Genomic DNA, 17,500 nt, shown 5'->3' with positions numbered 1-17,500 from the left:
CATATAAAAGTGTTACATTGATAAATCATATTAAAGTGTTACATTGATAAATCATATAAAAGTGTTACATTGATAAATCATATAAGTGTTACATTGATAAATCATATAAAAGTGTCACATTGATAAATCATATTAAAGTGTTACATTGATAAATCATATAAAAGTGTTACATTGATAAATCATATAAAAGTGTTACATTGATAAATCATATAAAAGTGTTACATTGATATATCATATTAAAGTGTTACATTGATATATCATATAAAAGTGTTACATTGATAAATCATATAAAAGTGTTACATTGATAAATCATATAAAAGTGTTACATTGATATATCATATAAAAGTGTTACATTGATAAATCATATAAAAGTGTCACATTGATAAATCATATTAAAGTGTTACATTGATATATCATATAAAAGTGTCACATTGATAAATCATATAAAAGTGTTACATTGATAAATCATATAAAAGTGTTACATTGATAAATCATATAAAAGTGTTACATTGATAAATCATATAAAAGTGTCACATTGATAAATCATATTAAAGTGTTACATTGATATATCATATAAAAGTGTCACATTGATAAATCATATAAAAGTGTCACATTGATATATCATATAAAAGTGTTACATTGATAAATCATATAAAAGTGTTACATTGATAAATCATATAAAAGTGTTACATTGATAAATCATATAAAAGTGTTACATTGATAAATCATATAAAAGTGTTACATTGATATATCATATAAAAGTGTCACATTGATAAATCATATAAAAGTGTTACATTGATAAATCATATAAAAGTGTCACATTGATAAATCATATAAAAGTGTTACATTGATAAATCATATAAAAGTGTCACATTGATAAATCATATAAAAGTGTTACATTGATAAATCATATAAAAGTGTTACATTGATATATCATATAAAAGTGTTACATTGATATATCATATTAAAGTGTTACATTGATATATCATATAAAAGTGTTACATTGATAAATCATATTAAAGTGTTATATTGATATATCATATAAAAGTGTCACATTGATAAATCATTTAAAAGTGTTACATTGATATATCATATAAAAGTGTCACATTGATAAATCATATTAAAGTGTTACATTGATAAATCATATAAAAGTGTTACATTGATAAATCATTTAAAAGTGTTACATTGATAAATCATTTAAAAGTGTTACATTGATAAATCACATAAAAGTGTCACATTGATAAATCATATAAAAGTGTTACATTGATAAATCATATAAAAGTGTTACATTGATAAATCATATAAAAGTGTCACATTGATAAATCATATAAAAGTGTCACATTGATATATCATATAAAAGTGTCACATTGATAAATCATATAAAAGTGTTACATTGATAAATCATATAAAAGTGTTACATTGATATATCATATAAAAGTGTCACATTGATAAATCATATAAAAGTGTTACATTGATATATCATATAAAAGTGTTACATTGATAAATCATATAAAAGTGTTACATTGATAAATCATATAAAAGTGTTACATTGATAAATCATATAAAAGTGTTACATTGATAAATCATATAAAAGTGTCACATTGATAAATCATATAAAAGTGTTACATTGATAAATCATATAAAAGTGTCACATTGATAAATCATATAAAAGTGTCACATTGATATATCATATAAAAGTGTCACATTGATAAATCATATAAAAGTGTCACATTGATATATCATATAAAAGTGTCACATTGATAAATCATATAAAAGTGTCACATTGATATATCATATAAAAGTGTCACATTGATAAATCATATAAAAGTGTCACATTGATAAATCATTTAAAAGTGTTACATTGATAAAAACATACACTCGGGGGGGAAACTAATGAAATGTATTTATTTTTTCTTTGTTTTTGTTTTTGCACTCATATTTTTTAAGGGAAATTTAACATATGGAATTTCGTAAGCTCTACTAAGTTAAGTAAAATTACCAAAAAAAGGACCAATGGGAGTTTACCAAATATTTTGTTTCGAAATGACGTCACACCTATTGTGCATGTATATCTGGGCCTTTCGTTGCATTCCCGCTCTAATCTCGTAGAACGCTCGCTTCATCTCATGACTCACGGCTGCTGTGTAATCGAGTGTGTGTGTTAATTGTTGTGTTTTACTGCTGCGCTTATCTCTGATGCTGTGATCTTCCTTATCGCTCTCTTTTCTTTTCTTCCTGATGTCTTCTGTTTGTTTGTGTTTTCTTTCCTTATCTTCTCATTTCATCGGTCGCTCTCCTTTCGTTCTGTTATGTTCCACCCCTCCCCTTACATGCCCCACCCCTTTACTTTATGCCACTCCCTCTCTGTTCCTCCCTGGTCACAGAGGCCACGCCCACTGCCCCGCCCCCTCAGCCTTCTCAGCCCCCGTTGCCCCGCACTTCCTCTTTGACTTACTCCTCTCCTCCCCCACCAGTTACCCCGAGCTCAGGCGTCCTTCCCTCCGCTCCCCGTGACGTGGCCCCTGTCCTCGTTTCCAGCCGTTTTGTACGCCTCGGATGGCGCCCACCAGAAGAGACACGTGGGACCATCCTAACATATGGAGTCTTCTTCTCTGAGGAGGGAATCAACAGGTAAGAGCTCGCCATTAAAGGGAAGTTGTGCTTGTGCATTATATATTCAAGAGAAACGCTTCAGCAACAAGAATAAATATAGGGCAGGGCTTGATTTTGTATGTGAAGAATTAATTGTTTAGTTACTGCTGTTGTGATGAGACGGAGATGGAGAAGAGAAGCGGTCCCAGCACTGAGCCCTGAGGCACTCCAGTAGCTCTAGATGATAGCAGTGATGGAGAAACCATGTTTCTGAAGGACAGATCTAGTGATGAGATGCAGATGGAGAAGAGAAGTGGCCCCAGCACTGAGCCCTGAGGCACTCCAGCAGCTCTAGATGATAGCAGTGATGGAGAAACCATGTTTCTGAAGGACAGATCTAGTGATGAGATGTAGATGGAGAAGAGAAGCAGTTCCAGCACTGAGCCCTGAGGCACTCCAGTAGCTCTAAATGACAGCAGTGATGGAAAAACCATGTTTCTGAAGGACAGATCTAGTGTTGAGATGTAGATGGAGAAGAGAAGCGGTCCCAGCACTGAGCCCTGAGGCACTCCAGTAGCTCTAGATGACAGCAGTGATGGAGAAACCATGTTTCTGAAGGACAGATCTAGTGATGAAATGCAGATGGAGAAGAGAAGAGGTCCCAGCACTGAGCCCTGAGGCACTCCAGTAGCTCTAGATGACAGCAGTGATGGAGAAACCATGTTTCTGAAGGACAGATCTAGTGTTGAGATGTAGATGGAGACGAGAAGCGGTCCCAGCACCGAGCCCTGGGGCCCTCCAGCAGATCTAGATGATAGCAGTGATGGAGAAACCATGTTTCTGAAGGACAGATCTAGTGATGAGATGTAGATGGAGAAGAGAAGCGGTCCCAGCACTGAGCCCTGAGGCACTCCAGTAGCTCTAGATGATAGCAGTGATGGAGAAACCATGTTTCTGAAGGACAGATCTAGTGATGAGATGTAGATGGAGAAGAGAAGAGAAGCGGTCCCAGCACTGAGTCCTGAGGCACTCCAGTAGCTCTAGATGATAGCAGTGATGGAGAAACCATGTTTCTGAAGGACAGATCTAGTGATGAGATGTAGATGGAGAAGAGAAGAGAAGCGGTCCCAGCACTGAGCCCTGAGGCACTCCAGCAGCTCTAGATGATAGCAGTGATGGAGAAACCATGTTTCTGAAGGACAGATCTAGTGATGAGATGGAGATGGAGAAGAGAAGTGGTCCCAGCACTGAGCCTTGAGGCACTCCAGTAGCTCTAGATGATAGCAGTGATGGAGAAACCATGTTTCTGAAGGACAGATCTAGTGATGATATGTAGATTGAAAAGAGAAGCAGTCCCAGCACTGAGCCCTGAGGCACTCCAGTAGCTCTAGATGATAGCAGTGATGGAGAAGCCATGTTTCTGAAGGACAGATCTAGTGATGATATGTAGATTGAAAAGAGAAGCAGTCCCAGCACTGAGCCCTGAGGCACTCCAGTAGCTCTAGATGATAGCAGTGATGGAGAAGCCATGTTTCTGAAGGACAGATCTAGTGATGATATGTAGATTGAAAAGAGAAGCAGTCCCAGCACTGAGCCCTGAGGCACTCCAGTAGCTCTAGATGATAGCAGTGATGGAGAAACCATGTTTCTGAAGGACAGATCTAGTGATGAGATGGAGATGGAGAAGAGAAGTGGTCCCAGCACTGAGCCTTGAGGCACTCCAGTAGCTCTAGATTATAGCAGTGATGGAGAAACCATGTTTCTGAAGGACAGATCTAGTGATGAGATGTAGATGGAGAAGAGAAGCGGTCCCAGCACTGAGCCCTGAGGCACTCCAGTAGCTCTAGATGATAGCAGTGATGGAGAAACCATGTTTCTGAAGGACAGATCTAGTGATGAGATGTAGATGGAGAAGAGAAGCGGTCCCAGCACTGAGCCCTGAGGCACTCCAGTAGCTCTAGATGATAGCAGTGATGGAGAAACCACGTTTCTGAAGGACAGATCTAGTGATGAGATGTAGATGGAGAAGAGAAGCGGTCCCAGCACTGAGCCCTGAGGCACTCCAGTAGCTCTAGATGATAGCAGTGATGGAAAAACCATGTTTCTGAAGGACAGATCTAGTGATGAGATGTAGATGGAGAAGAGAAGCGGTCCCAGCACTGAGCCCTGAGGCACTCCAGTAGCTCTAGATGATAGCAGTGATGGAGAAACCATGTTTCTGAAGGACAGATCTAGTGATGAGATGGAGATGGAGAAGAGAAGTGGTCCCAGCACTGAAACCTAAGGCACTCCAGAAAGTAAAAGTTATAACTTAGACACAAGAGTAACCAATGATGTGAACGAAGTGCTATGGAATATTGTGAGGATGTTCAGGAAATCTGTTTGAAAACTGCTGTTGTTATTCTGAGCCTGTTTGTACGTGTGCCGCAGGGAGCGATCCATTAACGTCACAGAGGCCGAGAGTCTGCAGCTGACAGTCAGCAATCTCAGACCGGAGGCCACATACTCCTTCAGAGTCATCGCATTCAACGAGCAGGGGCCCGGAGAGAGCTCAGAGGCCATCCGACTCTCCACACAGCCCGAGCGTGAGTACCAGAGAACACTTTTACTTGAGAAGAACATCAGATTTTAAGACTTGTTTTCTGAAAAAACATGAATCAAAATGAACTTTATGCTTAAAACATGAACACATATCTGTCAATGGGGTCTTTAAATTAAGTTTTTCTGACCCCATTGCCAGATATGTTTGTCTTGTTTTCAAGACGTAATATCTTAAGTCATTTGTAAATGTCAACAGTCCTGTGCAGTGTTTCAAATGTCACATTTCCTCCTGAAGTCACACAGGTTCACGTGGTTAGTGTTTGGGATCGACAACCACATTTGCTTATAGGTGTGAGTCTCAAAATGTACATATTTACAGTAGCATCCCGAATACTGTCAGAATGAACGTACAACAGCGGTAAAGCTCATATTCTCTTATCAGCAACCACAGCAACACTGACCAAAGAAATATCCAAGATGGTGATGTCCATAAAACTGAGAAGTCTTATTATTTTTAATAAGGCCTCACACACACACTCTCTCTCGCTCTCTCACACACACACACACACACACACACACACACACGTAGACACACTCGAGCTCTTTAACCTTTCTAATGAAGAATGAGTGGCAAGATTGAGCCGTCTGACCTTTCCGTCCAGATTCCAGCTCGTCCTCACAAACACCCTGAAAGACAAACACACTTCCAACTCTTTCCCCAGCTGAGTTATGACCAGCATAATAAATGTGGACCTCATCTGCATGTGGACTCGCTCCTGTCAGACGTGTTTCAGATCTGGTAATCTGTGGATTATCTCACAGCGCTGAGACTGATCTGAGGGTTTCTAGTGTTATATTCAGTGTTATTATCGCTAACTAAATCGAAAACTGCAACAAAAAAAATCAACATTAGCTGATATAAAATAAATATGTAAAGTATTTTATTTCAGCTAGTTTCCAAAAAAAAAAAAAAAAAAAAATTCTCATTTTTATTTATTTAAACTTGATGTTAACTAAGTAAAGTGTTAGAATTAATGAGTCAAGTGTTTATGAAAAAGATACATCTTCAAACTCGGCAGCTCGGGTTGAGTTAGGGGTCATTCCACCAGCTGGAACAGTCCAGGTAAAGTTCAGTGAAAGGGGTTTTGTGCTTCTCTGAGATGATGGCACCACAAGGCAGTGTTCTCCTGCAGAACACAAGCTTCTGGAGGGCACGTAGGTCTGGAATAATGAGTTTAGGTATAGAGGTGCAGAGCCAGTTGTTGCTCTTTAGGCAAACATCCGTGCCTTGAATTTGATGCGAACAGCGAATGGCAACCAGTGCAAGTTTATGAGGAGAGGTGTGCTCTCTTTGGCTCGATAAAGACAACTCTTCTGGATTCTGGATCAGTTGCAGAGCTTTGACGGTGATCCTGGAACGCCTGCCAGGCATTACAATAGTCCAATCTGGATAGAACAAGAGCTTGGATGAGGAGTTTTGTAGCTCAGATAGGAAGGGCCTGATCGTCCTAATGTTGTATAAGGCAAATCTGCAGGACCAGGAAGCAATGTGGTCTGTGAAATACAACTGATCATCAATCACAACTCCATCTAGATGGAGAAGAGAAGCGGTCCCAACACTGAGCCCTGAGGCACTCCAGTAGCTCTAGATGATAGCAGTGATGGAGAAACCATGTTTCTGAAGGACAGATCTAGTGATGAGATGTAGATGGAGAAGAGAAGCGGTCCCAGCACTGAGCCCTGAGGCACTCCAGCAGCTCTAGATGATAGCAGTGATGGAGAAACCATGTTTCTGAAGGACAGATCTAGTGATGAGATGCAGATGGAGAAGAGAAGCGGTCCAGCACTGAGCCCTGAGGCACTCCAGCAGCTCTAGATGATAGCAGTGATGGAGAAACCATGTTTCTGAAGGACAGATCTAGTGATGAGATGTAGATGGAGAAGAGAAGCGGTCCCAGCACTGAGCCCTGAGGCACTCAAGTAGCTCTAGATGATAGCAGTGATGGAGAAACCATGTTTCTGAAGGACAGATCTAGTGATGACATGTAGATGGAGAAGAGAAGCGGTCCCAGCACTGAGCCCCGAGGCACTCAAGTAGCTCTAGATGATAGCAGTGATGGAGAAACCATGTTTCTGAAGGACAGATCTAGTGATGAGATGGAGATGGAGAAGAGAAGCGGTCCCAGCACTGAGCCCTTAGGCACTCCAGTAGCTCTAGATGATAGCAGTGATGGAGAAACCATGTTTCTGAAGGACAGATCTAGTGATGAGATACAGATGGAGAAGAGAAGCGGTCCCAGCACTGAGCCCTGAGGCACTCCAGTAGCTCTAGATGATAGCAGTGATGGAGAAACCATGTTTCTGAAGGACAGATCTAGTGATGAGATGCAGATGGAGAAGAGAAGCGGTCCCAGCACTGAGCCCTGAGGCACTCCAGTAGCTCTAGATGATAGCAGTGATGGAGAAACCATGTTTCTGAAGGACAGATCTAGTGATGATATGCAGATGGAGAAGAGAAGTGGTCCAGCACTGAGCCCTGAGGCACTCCAGTAGCTCTAGATGACAGCAGTGATGGAGAAACCATGTTTCTGAAGGACAGATCTAGAGATGAGATGTAGATGGAGAAGAGAAGCGGTCCCAGCACTGAGCCCTGAGGCACTCCAGCAGCTCTAGATGATAGCAGTGATGGAGAAACCGTGTTTCTGAAGGACAGATCTAGTGATGAGATGCAGATGGAGAAGAGAAGCGGTCCCAGCACTGAGTCCTGAGGCACTCCAGTAGCTCTAGATGATCGCAGTGATGGAGAAACCATGTTTCTGAAGGACAGATCTAGTGATGAGATGTAGATGGAGAAGAGAAGCGGTCCCAGCACTGAGCCCTGAGGCACTCCAGTAGCTCTAGATGATCGCAGTGATGGAGAAACCATGTTTCTGAAGGACAGATCTAGTGATGAGATGTAGATGGAGAAGAGAAGCGGTCCCAGCACTGAGCCCTGAGGCACTCCAGTAGCTCTAGATGATCGCAGTGATGGAGAAACCATGTTTCTGAAGGACAGATCTAGTGATGAGATGTAGATGGAGAAGAGAAGCGGTCCCAGCACTGAGCCCTGAGGCACTCCAGTAGCTCTAGATGATCGCAGTGATGGAGAAACCATGTTTCTGAAGGACAGATCTAGTGATGAGATGTAGATGGAGAAGAGAAGCGGTCCCAGCACTGAGCCCTGAGGCACTCCAGTAGCTCTAGATGATCGCAGTGATGGAGAAACCATGTTTCTGAAGGACAGATCTAGTGATGAGATGTAGATGGGGAAGAGAAGCAGTCCCAGCACTGAGCCCTGAGGCACTCCAGCAGCTCTAGATGATAGCAGTGATGGAGAAGCCATGTTTCTGAAGGACAGATCTAGAGATGAGATGTAGATGGAGAAGAGAAGCGGTCCCAGCACTGAGCCCTGAGGCACTCCAGCAGCTCTAGATGATAGCAGTGATGGAGAAACCGTGTTTCTGAAGGACAGATCTAGTGATGAGATGCAGATGGAGAAGAGAAGCGGTCCCAGCACTGAGTCCTGAGGCACTCCAGTAGCTCTAGATGATCGCAGTGATGGAGAAACCATGTTTCTGAAGGACAGATCTAGTGATGAGATGTAGATGGAGAAGAGAAGCGGTCCCAGCACTGAGCCCTGAGGCACTCCAGTAGCTCTAGATGATCGCAGTGATGGAGAAACCATGTTTCTGAAGGACAGATCTAGTGATGAGATGTAGATGGAGAAGAGAAGCGGTCCCAGCACTGAGCCCTGAGGCACTCCAGTAGCTCTAGATGATCGCAGTGATGGAGAAACCATGTTTCTGAAGGACAGATCTAGTGATGAGATGTAGATGGAGAAGAGAAGCGGTCCCAGCACTGAGCCCTGAGGCACTCCAGTAGCTCTAGATGATCGCAGTGATGGAGAAACCATGTTTCTGAAGGACAGATCTAGTGATGAGATGTAGATGGAGAAGAGAAGCGGTCCCAGCACTGAGCCCTGAGGCACTCCAGTAGCTCTAGATGATCGCAGTGATGGAGAAACCATGTTTCTGAAGGACAGATCTAGTGATGAGATGTAGATGGGGAAGAGAAGCAGTCCCAGCACTGAGCCCTGAGGCACTCCAGCAGCTCTAGATGATAGCAGTGATGGAGAAGCCATGTTTCTGAAGGACAGATCTAGTGATGAGATGTAGATGGGGAAGAGAAGCGGTCCCAGCACTGAGCCCTGAGGCACTCCAGCAGCTCTAGATGATAGCAGTGATGGAGAAACCATGTTTCTGAAGGACAGATCTAGTGATGAGATGTAGATGGGGAAGAGAAGCGGTCCCAGCACTGAGCCCTGAGGCACTCCAGTGGCTAGATTTTGTGACACCTCACTCCTCCATGACAGGACCCACTTAGAGGTAAGACTTGAACCATTGGATTGTGGTTCCTGAGATGCCCTTTGTCATGAGGATTGACTGGATGATCTGGTGGTTAACGGTGTCAAAAGCAGCAATATGAGTACTGGGGATTTGGAAGCTGCTATTGCCAGTCTCAGACCTTCAATTACAGAGAGCAGGGTAGTCTCAGTTGAGTGACCACTTTTGAAACCAGACTGGTTGTTAGCCAGGCGGTTGTTCTGTGTAAGAGATGTAGAGAGTTTTAGCAATGAATGGAAGAAGGAATACCACTCTGTAATTTTCTGAAAGTGCTGGATTTCGAGTGGGTTTCTTCAGCATTGGGGTTACTCGAGCCTGCTTTAATGCTGTGGGGAAAGTACATGAAGAGAGGTGTTGATGATGTGAGAGAGTGCGGGCAGAACTGAAGAAGAGATGGCTTGAAGGAGATGAGTGGGGATAGGATCAAGCGGACAGGTGGTAGGGTGATTGACTTCTGCCTTTGAGAGCGGAGAGGAGGAGGGGAAAGTGTTTGTGTGTATGCCTTAAGATGTGTGTGTCAGTTTGTGGTGTGGAAAATTGGCCACTGATGGTTGTTGTTAGCAGATACATTAGCAGAGAAGGAAGAGGGGAGGGATTGAAACAAACCAAGGTCAGTGGGATCTTTCAGTTTGAGTGAGTGTAGGTTACACCGAAAGCCAACCTGTGGAGGAGTGTGTGTTGTGTCCAGAGCCAGGTTGAGGTTAAGAGTCAGGAGGAAGTGGAGTGACCAACATATGGTCAGTAGAGTAAATAAGGTCCAGTTTGTTACCTGATTAGCCGCAGTACATACTTGCCTGAGGTCAAACGAGACAAGTAGACTGTGAAAGTCAGCAGCCTGAGGCTTTTCTAGGGGGATGTTGAAGTCTCCAAGAACTACCAGAGGAATACGATCCTCAGGGAAGGATGAGAGTAACACAAAGCTGGCCTGAGGGACGATAAACAAGAAGTAAATGGATTTTAATAGGGCAGAGCCGTTTCAAAGGTGCTCAAATGTGAAATTAATCAGGAGGAATTGTATTTAAAATATTTAATTTCTGTATTATTCTTCATAATGATCTGGTTATGATCTGTTTTGGACTGTGTGTGTGTGTGTGTGTGTGTGTGTGTGTGTGTGTGTGTAGTTCTGGTTCCTGGTCCAGTGGAGAATCTTCGGGCAGAAGCTGCATCTCCAACATCTATCCAGGCATCCTGGGATCCTCCCGCTCACGCCAACGGACCCGTTCAGAGTTACCGGCTACTTTGGACCGAGATTTCGACCGGAAAAGAGCAGGTGAGGCTGCCATTGGAGAGCCAGATTCCATTTGTTTTTAATGCAGAATCCTTGTAAGACTGAATGATTGGGAGCGAAAAGTTAAATGTTCATACTTAGGTTTGGTTTTTCCAACCTTAAATATATTTTAGTATCTATAAAGCGAACTGAGAAAAAATATTTTTATAGGCCACCTTTTTTTTTTATTATTGAACAAAATTGCAAATTGACAAAACAATAGCTTAGGATGGGGATCGATGATATACAAACACACACAGAAGAGGAGGAAACAAATATAGAAGAACAAAACAAAAACCAAGAGAAAGAAAATAATAATAGAGTTGGAGTAGCAGTACTAATCAAAATGATAATAATAATGAATATAGCAACAAAAATAATAGTTGCAGAAGTGGTAGTAATAGCATAATAGTATTCATGTTAATAATAATAATAATAATAATAATAATAATAATAATAATAATAATAATAATAATAATAATAATAATAATAATAATAGATTTTATTTATAGCGCACTTTTCATTCCAAAGAAACTCAAAGTGCAACAATGGAAAAGAGAAAATAAATAAATAAATACAAATAATAGTAATAATAATAATAACAATAGTAATAATAATAGTAATATTATTAATAATAGTAATAGTAGCGGTATCATTTATAAATGAGAATAATGATAATAGTATTAGTAATAATAATAATAGTTGTAGTAGTAGTTGTTGTAATAGAGGTAGTAATAACTACAATATTATTCATGATGATAATAGTAGAAGTGGTGATAGTACTAGTAATATATAATAACAGTAATATTATTATTTAGACTAGTCAATAACGTTATTGTAGATATACATTAACAACATTTTTGACTAATTCAATATGACTATAAAAAATATATAATTATGATTTCAGTGTGAATATTTTTAAATACATTTTTTAAATAATAATTATAAAATAAATAACAATATGGTCATTATTAAATAAAAAATAAGACATTTAATGTGCAAAAAATACATTAAATAAATAGAGAAATTAAATTAAAATATTTTATTTTACTGTAAAGACACAATGCTATTATTTACATCCTAATTTCTTTAATTTAATTTTTAAACAGTAAACCATGGAGCTTTTATTTTGTAGGGTTGCCGTCAAATTCAAATAAATGCGCTGCCGGTTTCAGAATGGAAACGCACAGTGTGTTCATTTACACGCATGCAGTCTGAAAACCAGTGGGCATACAGTCCCTGACAAAAGTCTTGTCGCTTGTGTACAAATTGACCTAAAGTGCCGCTGAAATATATTTCTAATCAAGATTTTTTTTACAAGAAATGGCTCATTTTAATCCCACCAGCTTTTGTGATAATGTTTCAGTGAAAAACTAAACTTTCAAAAAGTATTCTAATATTCACAGCTTGGTAAAGCCCATTGAGTCAATTTTTGCAAAGACATAAGTGTAGTCACCTTGTCATATGAGCTTCACCTGTGACTAATAATGGATCAATTAGGTCTCAAGTGTGTATAAAAAGAACCCCAGTACGCTAGACCTTCACATCAACTGCAACTAGACCTCTGCAAACATGCCTAAGATTCACCCAGAGACTAAAGTTTTGATTATCAAGAGGCTGAAGACCAGATCCACTGCTGATGTGGCAGACACCTTCAATGTGTCTCAGCGTCAAGTACAGAGGATAAAAAAAAGATTTGAAGAGACTGGAGACGTTTTTGACAAGCCCAGGTCAGGCAGACCCCGCAAGACAACTGCTCGAGAGGACCGTTTGTTGGCTCGAAAATCCAAGGCCAGCCCATTTTCCACTGCAGCAGAGCTCCACGAGACCTGGTCTCCTGAAGTCCCTGTGTCAACCAGAACAGTGGCAGAAGGTGGATTTTTCAGATGAATCTTCTGTTGAATTACACCACAGTCGCCGCAAATATTACAGGAGACCTACTGGAGCCAGAATGGATCCGAGATTCACCCAGAAAACAGTGAAGTTTGGTGGCGGAAAAATCATGGTCTGGGGTTACATCCAGTATGGGGGTGTGCGAGAGATCTGCAGGGTGGAAGGCAACATCAATAGTCTAAAATACCAAGAAATCTTAGCTACCTCTTATATTCCCAACCATAAAAGAGGCCAAATTCTGCAGCAGGACGGTGCTCCATCGCATACTTCCATCTCCACATCAATAAATTGTATGAATCCTTGCCAAACCGCATGGATGCAGTCCTTCAAGCTCATGGAAGTCATGCAAGATATTACGTTTGGATCTCACAGCACCACAACTTAATTTGCTGACATATTTTTGTATTTGCAGTAAATTTGTTCAATTTCTGTATAGGCGACAAAACTTTTGTCTTGCCAAAATTTGACCTTTCTGTCTTGATTAAATGATAAATATTTTTTCTGTGAATATTATTTATTTCAGTGCATTAAACATCATTTGGGAGGGTTTTAGCTTTTCATATGAGCTATTTCTAACACCAATGAATTAATTAAAAGTCAGGTTAATATCAGGTATTTCTAGAAAATAGATAAGCGACAAGACTTTTGTCAGGGACTGTTTATTTATTTATTAATATGATTATTATTAAATAAAAAAAAATACACTAAATCAGAAATGTATTGTAGTAATAATATTACTGTACTGTAAAAAATGATAATAATAATTATTTGTTTAAATCGGGTGATTTGACAATGTGACAACAGCAATATCACGGTTTTGATTTAACTTTGATATAACACGCAGCCCTAGACTCATTTCAAAGCACGCCCTAGCAACACCTTTTGATTTTGTATGTTCAAACAAACACATTTTCTTCAGAAAGATTCAAATGTAGTTGATTTTATCCTTTGCCAGTGAAGTGTTTCTGTTCTGATAATGGCTCAGCAAAGGGGACACAAGCCTCAAAGACCGCCATTTTGTGTGATGTTTAAAGCGCTTCTGTTCATCGTCTCTCCTGACTGTCTCATTATCTCTGCTGGAGTCAGTGTTTTTGAGAAGAAAGAAAGATCTTTCATGACTGATGCTCTCTCTCAGTGCGGTCAAATGTTCATGAGCTCTAGGACAGACGTGCACTTACCAGGCAATACTACGGTAAATACGGTTCTCTGTAAGGGTTTTCACATCACAGGCCAATCGATAGACTTCACAGAACCATCCACAGGAATGGATTGGTTTTCAGAACTGCGCTGATAATCAATTTTTTTTATTATTTATGTAAGCTGCAATGAATAGCAATCACAAATCATTTTAAATCATGCTGTGATGTGTTTGAAAACAACTGTACTGAGAAAACATTAATTTTACAGCAATCGTTCTCAAACACACGGATCGTCCGCTGACTCAAACCAACAAGGCCTAAGTTTAAGATTTATGTATTTGTGTGCATTAAAACATGTCCATCTGTTTGAATTACACAGTTTTAACAAAAACAAACAAATAAACTTTTCATTTGGTCATTCAAAGATGCAAAATAATTTCAATAATCATATTTTCAAATGGATAATATCAGCATAAACTAGTATTCAGTTAAAAAGTGTGAGCATGGGTGATGGATGGATGGATGGATGGATGGATGGATGGATGGATGGATAGATAGATAGATAGATAGATAGATAGATAGATAGATAGATAGATAGATAGATAGATAGATAGATAGATAGATAGATAGATAGATAGATAGAGAGATAGATAGATAGATAGATAGATAGATAGATAGAGAGATAGATAGATAGATAGATAGATAGATAGATAGATAGATAGATAGATAGATAGATAGATAGATAGATAGATAGATAGATAGATAGATAGATAGATAGAGAGATAGATAGAGAGATAGATAGATAGATAGATAGATAGATAGATAGATAGATAGATAGATAGATAGATAGATAGATAGATAGATAGATAGATAGATAGATAGATAGATAGATAGATAGATTACAGAAATCTGTAAACTTCAAAACATTATTTTTATAGTGTGCTAGGAATTGGTTATTAATCATTTGAAGGCGGAGCTGAATGAGGGCTCATTAACATAAACCCCTCCCACAGCAAAGAGATTGAAAGCGTTAAGTTTGCATTAAAAGCTCGTCTTTTCTTCTCTATTGTGCCGTTTATCGAGTTAATCACTTCACAAACAAGAGCAGATGTGGCCGGGGCTTGATTGTGTCTGTGGGGAATTGATTGGACGGTTGTGGTTTGCTATTGGCTGATCTCATGTGAGTGACAGGTGGCCCCGCCCTCGTCATCAGAGAAGAGATGACTCAGGATTTTTAAAGCGGCGGTTCTGTGTTTTTTTCTAGGCTTGGTTGTGTTTATGGGCCGCAGTATAACATGTCTTAATACTTCTTATTTTTAAACGCTGTATTTTTCTTCTATTCTCCCTTTATTCCACACCGCTGTCTGTGCACTGAACGGCTCGTTCGCTTCCTGCTTCTATGAAGCCCCTCCCTCTGAAAAAACCCAATGGTCTTAGATTGGCCCCTTCCCATTACAGGCAGAAGTCACATCTGCGGAGACTAGCGAGGGTTTATGATGTCACCAACCCAGGAAGAAGCTCGTTGTAGTCCAAAGCGGCCATTTTTGTAGGCAATAAACTTCCGTAACTTTAAAAGACAATATCTCCGTTTGCAGTGAACTTTCAGCGCTGTAACTTTGCAGAGACTGTTTATGCTCAAGCAGCGACGTTACACACTAACTAAAGTTACACAAGTCAAATCACAGGCAAACACCCCTTTAACACAATAATGATGTGGACCGATAAATGATTTGTAAGTCTGTCTCTCTCTCTGTCAGAATGTGGAGGTTGTCGGTCAGAGCTACAGGATGGAGGGACTGAAGAAGTTCACTCAATACTCTCTACGAGTTCTGGCGGTGAACCGGCACGGTCCCGGCGTCTCCGACGAGGACACGCTCATCACGACTCTCTCTGACGGTAAGATTAATTCCCATTCACAACTACTAGAGTTATACCCAACCGTATCCTGATACTTACAGTGCACTTGTTATATTGTTGAAAAATGTTTACTATATTGTGTCTGAGGGTCACAGTGCGCAGAAGTCACCAACTTTCTGTAGAATCAACAGCTCCGAATGGACGAGTCTGGGTTTGGCCGTCGCCAGGAGAACGGGACTCGCCTGACTGCATTGTGCCGAGTGTAAAGTTTGGTGGAGGGGGGATTATGGGGTGGGGTTGTTTTTCAGGGGTTGGCCCCTTAGCTCCAGTGAAAGGAACTCTTAATGCTTCACCAAGACACTTTGGACAATTTCCCGCTCCCGACTTTGTGGGATCAGTTTGTAGACGGCCCCTTCCTGTCCCAGCATGACTGCGCTCCAGTGCACAAAGCGTCGCTCCATAAAGACATGGATGAGGAGTTTGGTGTGGAGGAACTGGACTGGCCTGCACAGAGTCCTGAGCTCAACCCGATAGAACAGCTTTGGGATGAATTAGAGCGGAGACTGAGAGCCAGGCCTTCTCGTCCAACATCAGTGCCTGACCTCACAAATGAGCTTCTAGAAGAATGGGCAAAAATCCCCATAAACACACTCCTAAACCTTGAGGAAAGCCTTCCCAGAAGAGCTGGAGCTGTTAGAGAGGGTGGGCCGACTCCAGATTAAACCCCACGGGTTAACAATGGGAAGCTCGTGTGTGTGTAGAGGCAGGCATCACAATGCTTTTTGGCAATATAGTGTGTATATATAAATCAAGCCGAAGTGGCACATTTCAGAGAATAAATAAATGAATATAAGACTTGGAATAACTGAGTGCATAAGTGTTCACCCCCTGACCTAGTACCTTATTACCTTTATTACAGAACTCATATCCACTGTATATAATAAGTAACTTTACATACTGTACACTCGCTTAAAGCATTAAATACTACAGCAGATCTCAAGTGCTTGATTATTTAGATCGTCTCAATGTAGCGATATAATTGCACAGCTCTAATCTGATAAATGTGACTATTATGAAAGATATTATAAACATTATTAACATCATGATGTGACTTGACTAGCTCTGAAACACATTTAGAGAGATCTATCTAATGAAATTCCAAAACGCTGAGCAGGAATGGACTGGTGTGCGTCCGTCACGGTGTTCAGGCGATATTTACATAAGCAATCCGGTTAATCAGGCGCTAATGCCGGCTGTGATTTGGCGGTAATAAATGGCCGTCACATCTGAAGCGTCAATCAATTTCACGGCGTGTCACTCAACTTTGACAGTCAGAAATACGTTTGATTTGCTTGCAGCTCGACTGCGTCTCCATTCCAGAAACGGGTCGGAAACATCCCTGAAATTCAATTAGAAGGCATGGGCGTCGCTTTACAAACGCATCGGGAGAATTGAATGTTGTATATTTATAGTGTTTGTTATAATGCATGGGGAGAAGGATGAATGTCTTTCTGTCATGGCTCTGCATCCGTTATTCTGTCTTTAGTTTGGAGAAATCTTGTTCTCTCTCTCTTTAGCCTGAAGGCAAACGGTTCCACCGGCGGCTCAGTGCCGTTTTTTTGTGCATGCTGAAGCGCGGTTATATTTCCCAGCAGCCCTTCTCATTAGCTGTCTAACATCAGGCTATTGATTTATGTGTTAACCTCGGGATTATGTTTGCAGTAATTCTCAAAGATTCAATCGCCGGCTCTTATCAGCGTCACCCAGCT

The 17,500-nt window shown here is 40.5% G+C and overlaps 1 protein-coding gene across 1 annotated transcript in view; it reads left to right on the top strand.

Moving 5' to 3' along the window:
* Positions 1-17,500, top strand: part of dcc (DCC netrin 1 receptor) — a 284,296-nt gene that overhangs the window by 175,779 nt on the left and 91,017 nt on the right. Inside the window, exons 8-11 of the mRNA XM_067439804.1 lie at positions 2,475-2,631; positions 5,023-5,177; positions 10,697-10,845; positions 15,632-15,770. Coding sequence (XP_067295905.1) covers positions 2,475-2,631; positions 5,023-5,177; positions 10,697-10,845; positions 15,632-15,770 — 600 coding nt within the window. The remainder of the gene's footprint in view (positions 1-2,474; positions 2,632-5,022; positions 5,178-10,696; positions 10,846-15,631; positions 15,771-17,500) is intronic.

This window comes from Pseudorasbora parva, chromosome 3 (genome assembly GCF_024679245.1).
Source record: "Pseudorasbora parva isolate DD20220531a chromosome 3, ASM2467924v1, whole genome shotgun sequence".
Lineage (NCBI taxonomy): Eukaryota > Metazoa > Chordata > Actinopteri > Cypriniformes > Gobionidae > Pseudorasbora > Pseudorasbora parva.
Note: the sequence above shows the minus strand (reverse complement) of the source record. Positions and strands in the feature narration are given on the sequence as shown.